The sequence below is a fragment of the Anguilla anguilla genome, chromosome 15 (genome assembly GCF_013347855.1).
Source record: "Anguilla anguilla isolate fAngAng1 chromosome 15, fAngAng1.pri, whole genome shotgun sequence".
Taxonomy (NCBI): Eukaryota; Metazoa; Chordata; class Actinopteri; order Anguilliformes; family Anguillidae; genus Anguilla; species Anguilla anguilla.
The window spans coordinates 35,871,281-35,882,041 of record NC_049215.1 but is presented as its reverse complement, the minus strand read 5'-3'; the positions used below and the strand labels follow the sequence as shown (position 1 = coordinate 35,882,041).

Here is a 10,761-nt window from a genome sequence, read left to right as displayed (position 1 = left end):
AGAGTTGTATACACACACACACGTCAAAAACACTAAATGCTTTGTTTTCTTTTTATGGTGTTCATGGAAGAACACTATCTGTCACTCTGTCCTTGCCTCTGATGTTCTCTCATGTGTGTGCGCACACACTCATGCACGCACACACACACACACACACACACAAGCAGCAAGTGGCATAAATATTCATAGGGCAACACACTGGTATTTATTTATTTTTGCTCCATCGTCACATTTGGTATGTGTAAACACTGCAGGTCCACAACACATTAACACCACCGAGGTGATTGTGGAGCAGCGTCACATGGGCTTCTGTTTACATACAGCCCTGCTGTTAAGATCATTTTAAATTCTTTCATCAACGCCTCCCAGCATCTAAATCTTAGACAATTGTTTTTTTTTTTTGTTTTTTTTTTTGGGGTGGGGGCGGGGAGGGGGGCTTGATGGGGACTTTTCAGTAACTGTAGCTATTATTTATGAAAACATTTCAAAGGGGGTAACAGGCAAACTGTGTGCTCTCTAATTGTATAAATAATTAAATCTTAATATGGTGCATATTTAAGTAAAGGTTAGCAACATAAAGGGCAAATGGATTGTATGGCTATGAATTTTAAGCAGTCATTGATTTTTCTTCTCTACACCAAAGGCTACCTCGTTGCCTGAATGATAATTTTGAATTGACATACCTTTTTGTATTTGAATATATATAAGGCCGACAGAAATAATCATATGTAGGCTACTTTGGGAAAAAAAAAGTGCATATTGTACAATATTGCTATTTTTCAGTCGTAGTGCAAGGTCAATTAAATCTGCAAGTAAACATAGACCATGTTCAACGCAATGTACTTTACGAACCCAAGTATGCAATTAATAAGTATTACGGTCTTTTATCTGCAAGCAATCTAAATCTGTCTACATTTATTGTGCAACACAAAGGCCACTGAAGAAACACATTTAAAGCATTTGTTGTTTTATGCAACCTGCAACGAAGATAACCCTCCAACAAAACCTTATCACATTGATTATTCCCTCCCATAAAACGGGTAGGCTTATTCGGGGGCACTCGGTAGGTCTAATCAGTTGATGACTATAGGCCTTGGGGTTAAAATAACTGGCCTTAGAGTAACGATTGAGTAACTAGTGAACTTCGCACGTTGATCCTCTCGTTCACCGAGAGACATCTGCAAATAATCCGCATGTCGGTGGATTTACTGGACTCTGACAAGAATGTTTCTCTGAGCATTTTTGTGTAGTTTTAGAGATCAGGGGAGGTTAACCCTTTGCTGAACCCTGTCCTCGTTAAACTTCTGTTGTGGGACTTTTGATCCACGTAGCCTACGTTCTTTATCTATATTGTAACATTGACAAAATTGTTGAATGACGTGTCCAAAAAACACATTAAACAGACGTAAACAGTTATTAGCTAAATATATAAAATCTGCCAACATAATTTAATACTTACAGTAGGATATTTACATATAGGTACCATTTCTGGGAATTATTTTATGAGCGCAACACCTGCTGATAACCGATCTGTGAAATATTTTAAACTGGTTAAATTACGTTGGCAAATCGGAGGAAACATAATGCCGGAAAGTAAATTCAGTCGTGTTCATAAGGCTATTATGTTCAAAAGAGCAAGTTACTTGAAAGCTTCGTTTTCTGCAGGAAACCGCACACAAACAAATTGCGCATTCGTACTGTGTAATGATAGTGTTCCTTACTACAGACTGTGACCGTTCAAAAAAGTTTTAGGAGTTATTTAAAAAGATAGTGTTCCCACGTTTCTTTTGTTTCGCCCAGTACACTTTGAACTTGCGCATCACGCCGAATTGTCTGCGGTGAGTATTTCAAAGGCTCGCAGTCCTCTGGCTCCTCCCTCTCTGTACCTTGTGACAACAACAATTCGTCCACAGAGCGAGCTTCACTTTTCGGATCCTTTTCTTCCTGTCATTCTCGCTCAATCTTTGATCAATGTACTACAGCGCAGAGCCTAAATATCGCATACCCCATCTCTTTCAGAAACTCTTTTGATTGCGAAACAAATACAACTGGAAGAGCTCGCCCGCTCGGATTTCTCGTCTTGATTTCTACGAACACTTTTATACTCTGTTTTTTTTATACTTTGAACTTATTCTCACTGGTGACCATGGCCGTACCGGCTGCTTTGATCCCCCCAACCCCGTTGGTTCATCCACCTCCGATCCCAACTTCTACCGCTACAACCTCCTCGCCCTCGACCGCCTCGTCTCCGTCTCCGTCAATAGCACCTTCTGGGCAGAGCCTGTTCCGATCGGAGCTGATTACCACCAGCAGTCCGGGAATCCCAGCCGGCACGCTTCCCAGCAAACCCGTGTACTCGACTCCGTCTCCGGTCGAAAACACACCGCAGAATAATGAGTGTAAAATGGTAGAATTGCGGGGCGCTAAGGTCGCCTCGTTCACCGTGGACGGCTGCGAGCTCATCTGTCTTCCCCAGGCATTCGACCTCTTTCTGAAGCACTTGGTCGGCGGACTGCACACCGTGTACACCAAGCTGAAGAGACTGGAGATCACGCCGGTGGTGTGCAATGTGGAGCAGGTCCGTATCCTGCGAGGGCTCGGCGCCATCCAGCCGGGAGTCAACCGATGCAAACTCATCTCGCGGAAGGACTTCGAGACTCTGTATAATGACTGCACCAATGCAAGGTAAGCTTGAATAAGAGAAGTTTGTGTACGATTTTTTAAAATAAAAAAATATATCAGTATAGACAAGCTGTCACTCCACCCGTTTGAGTCGGAGAGGCGAGCTACTGGCCCAGATTCATCAAACGATTTCAGGGCGTTCTAAATTAAAGATGGTACTTTTTTTTAATTAACTACCCACTAAGTTCACGTTAGTAAATGCCACATGTTCTTTTGCCATTTACTTTGAATCTGTGAAACCACGGTGTGATGTTTACACGCTAACATGCAAAGCTTCCTCGGAGTTTTCAAAGTAGCCTAGTTGGTAAACTCGATAACACGGCTGACCACAGGCTGTGCTTGTTACTTTGTCATTGCAGGCTAGTAGGGCATATTTGCACTAAGTAACACACATACACACACACACACGCGCGAGCGCGCACGCACATACACACTTGTCACCAAACACGTTCATCTCAATTACTTGGGCTGAGGCTCACGTGTGGAATCCTTCGTTAAAAATATTGGCTATAAACAAGACTAGGATCGACAAATAAACAAGAAAGGGTATTTTGAATGCATGTTACTAAAGATAAACCGTCCTAAAATCAGCTGAGTAGAAAAAATACGCTCATGCCCTGGCTTCTGTTTACGCGGTCGCGTTGTAGCCAAGTTAAAGGCTAGTCATTTGTTGTATGTGTAGTTCTATATGTTTAACATACACACAATAGTGTCATAATTAGTTTTATTTTTTTTAAAGTTTTTTTTTATTTTTTATTTTGTAGCTCGACCACGTAATTGAAAATTTGACAAAGAGGGAAGAGGAGTCTTGCTCCACGTGAAGTGTCCAGCTGTAACAATGATGTGTTTCGCAAGCAAGCTTCTCGCCTTGGCTGTATTGCACGCGCCAGGCCATTTAATAGGCTTTATAGTCAACGTCCTAAAATGAAGCACCCGACTGTGGTGACTCTAAGCCCGGACTTCCAGATTCCGACTGTCAGTTTTCTGTGCATTTTTTCCACACCCAGAACAAGTCCTTAAGTCTTAACCAGAATGTTAAAGCAGCGTCTAGGCTAACCCTAACGGTGTTGTCTTTTAATTGAACCTCGTGCGTTGTGTTCCTTTGAAAGTAGGCCATTTAATGATTTTTCGTACTAGCAGGTGTAGCAGAGCAAGTATTTGAATTTCGGCTATCCTATATTCGCAGAAGAACAGCAAAACCCACCAGATGAATGTTAAGACGAATACATAATACCAAAGTAGTCCAAATGTCCATTTTTCAAGCAGGAGAGGTAGCGAATGCGTATTTACATAAAATTTAACGTATCCATTTATCAGCTGTTTAATCAATATGGTATTACAGTATATATATATACCACGCTTTTAATAAAATAACAAGCGCAAGTAATAAAATATCCTAGTGAGCTTAGTTAACCTACAGTTTCTCGACGGTCTGATTTATTTGTACACAAGGAGAGTTGCGTGCTAAGCTGAACCTAGTTTTGTCTTGGGTTACATCGGAAAATATAATAAATCACCTCTCGTGATATTAGTGAATACAGACTAAGGAATGCTACCTGATGCGTAGTTATTTATGCGTTCAGTTTAGCAGGTAAGTGCAACCGTTTCCGGCCTTTTCGATAGGTTATCGATAACGAATTGTGTAGTTGTTTATGATAGCACTTTGAAAGGGGGCTACACGCGCATTACACCTGCTGATACAGTGATACTGCCCTGTTTTTTTATACTTAACGTTTTTTAACACCCACTGCAGGTTTCAGGGCTCATTAAACAAATTTCTTCCGCGCTTAGTACGACGTGGCCTTGGCAACATTCATTTTCAGCAACTTTAGATGATTCGAATCTCGTTAATTGTACGGCCTCGTTTATATGTATTATGAAAAACACCAGACTCAGAATTACGCGCTTCTTTCAGTTGTAGGTCGGATTTTCATGAATACCACCACAGTATTACAAAAAAAGTCACGTGCCGTATTGTTTAATGGGATAACTGCTACTGACACTTTAATGAATCAATTTATTGACATATCAAATAGCTAAACCAGTTCAGGAATGAGTGTGGCCACTATAACTATTCTAATTTAAAAAAATAAAAAATAAAACAAACTACTTGAGCCTTCCATAACAAATTCATTGGGGAGATATACGATACTTCATTTTTCAAGTGTACAGTTTTATCAAATCGATTTGTATGACAAAAAATAAAATAAATCATTGATAACTCAACCATGTCACACCATTGATATAATTTAGTAAAAAAAAAAAAAAAAAATATATATATATATATTTAGGTAAAAAATTAGCTCACACAAGTGTTCCTTTGCTATGTAACTAAAGTACACTCATCCAACATGGCATGTTCTGTCACTTCTGTCCAAGCCGTTGTCTTGTGTATCATTTCCATCTCATTCAGGAGAAGTTGCCTGAATACTGGGGCAACAGCTGGCTTGTTGTTTCCTCCATACAGCAAATGCTAATATTTAATTTTGTCTGCACTTTTCAGCTTCAGGCACTGCTCTGTGACTCTGACCCCTGCCTCATGCACAGAATAGGTGTGTTTGTAATCAGTGGAAGTATGCTGCGTGTGTGGGATAGCTGTACATGATGGCTGTTTTTCCCCTCACTGTTTTCTTCCTGTGGATTTCTTCTTGGGCTCAGGCGCGGTCTGGCATCGTCACTCGTTAATAAATGACCGTTAAATGACATCATCTGTAGCGGTGAAATTAGATTCTCAGACATTTGATCTCTGTACGCCTAAAACTGTTCGGTATTTTATTCTGTGTAAACGTTAGTAGCTTAAGCTTTGATGTCAGTTTTTGTTTATGCCTCAGAGAGAGAGAGAGATAGAGAGAGCTCTCGTTTTCAGTTCACAATTGTGCCAATTCCTTGATTAGCGTGTGTTGTGAATATTTTGAACTGGCTATGATTTGACCATAAACTATTGATTTATCATGCAGTTTGAAAGCAGAACATGTGTTTCCCATGAATAAAAACAAATGTATGTAAGGACCATACAAAATTACCCAACAGGTTTAAATAAAACCTGCATTTGAGATTGAAATCATTTGGATGGTGATTTGAATCACTGTACAGTATTACAAATTTGGCAGATATACCGTGGACATTATATGATGAAAAATGTGCACGCTGTAAACTTAAAATTATTGATCATCCAAAATGGCTATATCAGTGTATTAAAGACAAAATCAAATTGTTTAAACATACACACACAAAAACAAACACACACGCACACAAAGTTGAAGTAACTGATATGCCCTAGCCTTTTACACGTTGTATCATAATGGCACTTTCACTGATATGCTTGACACGGTTAAAAAGTTAAGAACGTATTTACGAAAGGAAACCTGAAGTCTAGACCGTGCCTCATTAGTAAGTGCTTCTCTGTCACATTGTCTTAAGGGGTCCAGACGACACACAGGGGGGGCGTCGTGAGTTTTTAACCTGCGTGTTTGTGAATAAGACTGGGCCGCTGTTGGCGTGGACGCGTAGCGTGGTGCTACGTAGGCTGCTGTTGGCGTGGACGCGCGGCGTGGTGCTACGTGGACTGCTGTTGGCGTGGACGCGCGGCGTGGTGCTACGTGTTGGTTAATGATGGCAGGGGGGTCATTACCGCTGCACAGAGGCCTGTAATTGTCCCTGAAAGCACCTGGTTGTGGGGGCTTTGCACTGAAATCAATCACTTTCACTGTGGCCTGTGTCCATTTGTCAGATTACATTATCTGAATTAAGGAAGAGGCACCAAGTGGACATTTGCAGTAACACCAGGGGGAGGGAAAAAAACCTGCTTTTGTTAATGTACATGACGATGTAATAGTGTTACATGCATAAAGGTAACACTAGTGTGTGAAGTTATTATCTATCTATACAATTACATGCTGCACCGAGGAACAACTTCTCAATTGTTTTAGTTGTTTGGTAGAAAAAAATGTAATAAAAATGATGGTGGTTAATTCATTAAAAAAAAAAAAAAAAATCATTTGCTGTAATGTTGGTTCTGTTGGTTGCTATTCATTTCAGATTGAGAATGCTTTTTCTATCTTTCTAGAGATTTTTGTCCTTTGTGTGTTTGATTATGCAATATTCATATTTACACGTTCAGAGTTTCAGACCGCTTTGTAACGAGCGGTTATTTTGCCAGACGTATTAACCCTGATTGTTCGGTCACAATGAAGCTTATCGGGGCTCGTATACGATTCGCTGTATCGCAGGAAGGCATTGTTTCCACATCGCATATTGTAACGAGAACAATGCAATTATTTTTATTTCACGGTGATATTGTGCTGTTGGAACAACATGCTTTACGTGCAGTCCGTCCCCCCCAGCCCCCCAGCCCCACCCCCCCCACCCCAGAATTCCCTGCGACGCGCACTTGTGAGATAAGTGCTTTTCTGCGGGAGTGCGCGCGCGCCTCGGCCTGCTCTGTCGGAGGGTCTCTCACGTGAGATTAATGTCCGGCTCCTGGCCCGCTGCAGATACCGGGCCGTGCTTTCTCCGCGCTTTCTCCGGAGTTATGACACCGGCCGCGCCCGCTCTTCAGCTCCCTGCTCTCCTTTTCATTTTCAGCCTGTGAGACAGAGATGTTTTTTCCCCCTGCTCCGTGACCTTTGAACTCCGAGGAGAGGTTATTAAAACAGGGGACCAGCGCAGTGATATTGTTGCGGTCTCCCTCTCCCTCTCCCTCTCTCTCTCTGGTCTTTGCGAAGCCGTCTTCCCCACGCGCGAGACCCAGAATGTGTGTGTCGTATGCTAACGGACGCTCCTTGGCTACCTCTGAAGGTTTAATTGTGCCTGGAGAGACACGTCCCTGAAGTGTGTGGATGTGAATCTGTAACTGGGCGTTACTGTACCTGTCTCCCCCAACCCCCCCCGCCCCCTTCCCCCTTAGTGGGTTTATTTTTAATTCCATTTTTTTTTTTTAAATCAAGTGTTAATGGTTATTGCTACAGTCAAATTCCAGTGGCATAGATTAACGTGCTGTGACTAAATTGAAAAATATTCCTTGTTAGTTTTACTGAATTTTTCTTGAATTACAATTTTCAGGTGTGTGTGCGTGCGTGCGTGCGTGCGTGCGTGCGTGCGTGCGTGCGTGCGTGCACGGGGGGTGTATTGACGCACACAGTTACAGTTTATGCTGTTTATTTTTCTTAGCGCCCAGTATGAGTTAAATATTCTCAAATGCACTTTGTTTTCCCCCCTTCTCTGTCTGTTGAGCTCTTGCAATTTATTTGTTTTCTACAAGGTCTGAATGTGTTTACAGGTACTCATGGGAAATCTCTGGATCTGATTCAAATCTTTCCTAGTCAGAGTGGGTGCTAAGATACCCTGTCACCCAGCAACCGCATCCAAGAGGGAACCAGAGTGATAATAACTTCAAAAAACAGAGTGACAGATGCCTGATCAGGATAAAAGAGAGAGAGGGAAGGCGCATGAGAAATTAGGCTTGTTAAAAATCAGAATTTCATTCAGACGCTTTCAGACAAACGAACATCGCAGCCTCGCATCTCGTGATCGACAGTACTTCTGTTGATTGGTCAAAATAAGGGATTAGTTTCAAATCATAAATGCGATTTCTGCACTAATTAACAGTCAAAGGAGCGCTGTTTTCAAACGGAATTAGCCACCTGTGTTCTGAGCTGCTGTGCATTGAACATGTGCCAGAAAACGTCTTGTGACGACATATAATGGAGAGTGATAATTGATTTGTAGACATGGCATTAATATAGAAATCGCAACAATGCTGCTCTGTTATTGGAAGAAGATTTAATTTGAACCTGCCCTACAAATGCTGGAAATATTTTTTGAATATTACAGTTGGTACACTTGTGTAATCACAAAATAAAAAAAAGAGATTTAAAAAGAGAGTATCTTTCTTAATCCATATTCGTTATTTAAGTTGGATTGTCTTAATACAGCAGTTCAGTACACTTGGTTTACATTTGTTTGAAAATGTAGACTTGCATGGCTAATATGCCTGTAGTTTTATTTTTAAAAAATCAATGGGCTCTTATTTGCATGTTCTTATTGGTTGTCTGAAGTACAGTTGTACAGCTTTGCATGTTCTTATTGGTTGGATGAAATGCAGTTGTAGTTTTGCATGTTCTTATTGGTTGGATGCACTGCTGAGAACGGTGTTGTTACTTTCTTATTTTAAATAGCTTGACTGTGAGACAGATAGCTGTTATGCCGATGACAGTTTGCACACCATGACCGTTTTAGGGAATGTTTAGTGAAAATTACGAGATGAAAATAGGAGCAATATGTTACACACACAGGCTGATAATGACATTAAATGATAAAGACATTAAAACTAAAACATTGAGAAGTGTTGTTCTGTAAGCAAAGTTTAGGGTTGAAGGTATAAAATGATTTTGGACCACTATTTCAGAACAATCTCAAGTGATTAGAGTGGTGTTGGGGAAAAGGGAAGGGGAGACGTGGTGGAATTTTGGATGAATTTCCTACCCAGAATGCAGTGCGTTTGGGAGGCCACTCTCTTTTAGAGCTTGGCTCTACACAAAATTGGCGTTTCTTTAGACACCAGCTCTTCACATTACAGCATATTTAGGGGCGATGGCAGAAGTGGCTGGTGCTGGTGCGAGGATGTTAAACACTACTGACAGAAGTTAGACGGAACAGATGAGATTTCCTGATTGGAGAAGGAATCCAGGCCTTACCCAGGCACTGTCTAATATGGTCACGTAGAGAAATTGATTTTCTTCAGAAATTAATTAATTTTTCATATAGCCCTAAGCTGCAGTTTAAAAAGAGTGGTTGCTGGTTTCTTCTTTTTTCTTCCTTTTTTTATTTTTTTAAAGAATTATTGCCTAATCATATTAATACTTTTGCCCCAAGGATGAAAAGATAATTGTACAAATGCATTTGGAAATATGTATCACTGAGTATTTATGATTAAATTATGCAAATAACCCCGCTTCCATCCTTCCCGGCCCCAGATTGTCTAATTAGGATTGATATGCCGAGTAGATGTTGGGGAATCTGAATACAAGCATGTCCAAAGAGCAGAAAATTGAAAATGACAAGGCTGGAATCCTTAAAAAGTGTTTTTTTTTTTTCTCTCGCTGTCTAATTCAGCGTCGCTGTATCAGGAGTTAATTTCCCCCCCTTCGTTTGGCTTTGGCTCTGACAGAGCAAATGCATCAGGGAGCCAGTCTCAAATGGGAATCCAGACATTTCCTGTACTTGTTTTTCCTCCATTTTAATTTTCGGCGAAGGCTATCAGAGATTAATCCTCCACAGCGTAAACAATGAGCGGTATGCTGGCAATGTGGAAGTTGCTGGGTCAAACTCGGTTTATTAAAAAGCGTGTTTTTCCAAATTTTTCTGCAGTAGCTTTTGTGTAAATGACGCAAATGACATTGAACTGAATCTTTGATTTTCACCTGGGAAACAAAAAGGTGTCAGAAACATTTTTGTTCTTTATTTTTGGCTGAATAAGTGGTGTAGGGATATACTTTCTTGCATGGAGCCGACCATTTGTGACAGTGAGCAGAGCCAGAGTTTAAGAATGATACTCGTCCATTAGAGGGAAATTGAAAGGTCAGTAATTGCCCTTTCATAGCTGGAAAATGAAGCCTGGAGTCGCTGAAACGACTTCCCAGAGTTCAGCTGGGAGAAGCATTTGATTATTAGCTGTTCCTGTTTTGCTAAAAAACTTATGTTTGGGCAGCTGCTTTGCTACTCAGTGGTAGGCAGACGGCCACTTACGCCAGAATCACCACGAGTGGCAAAAGATTCCATCTCTGCCCAAGATGGAATCTTTACCGCCGAGCCAGATCTACGAATGCAAAGCTGCTCTCATGCATTGAGGCCTGATCCGGATGAAGGCGTGTAACATGAGCGCCGGACGACGGGATGATGGGGTCGATCGTTTCACAGCCGCGAGCTCTGAGCGGTCGGCGTGGACTTGTCCTGTCCAATCACGCGAGCTCTTCCTGGCAGTGTTGTGATGCTGCATCGACTCCCCAGTTTCCAAAAGCTGCCAATAGTGCTGGCCTTCATTTATGGCCTTTTTTTTAAAGAAAGACATTCATAATTCTG

The 10,761-nt window shown here is 41.3% G+C and overlaps 1 protein-coding gene across 2 annotated transcripts in view; it reads left to right on the top strand.

The window, feature by feature from the left end:
- Positions 1-1,884: 1,884 nt before the first annotated feature.
- The window catches only part of LOC118213947 (dachshund homolog 1-like), a 164,760-nt gene continuing 155,883 nt past the window's right edge, over positions 1,885-10,761 (top strand). The window contains exon 1 of one of the 2 annotated variants that reach the window (XM_035393225.1): positions 1,885-2,685. In XM_035393225.1, coding sequence (XP_035249116.1) covers positions 2,147-2,685 — 539 coding nt within the window. In that variant the 5' untranslated portion in view covers positions 1,885-2,146. The remainder of the gene's footprint in view (positions 2,686-10,761) is intronic. The other variant, XM_035393226.1, reaches the window with a different exon arrangement.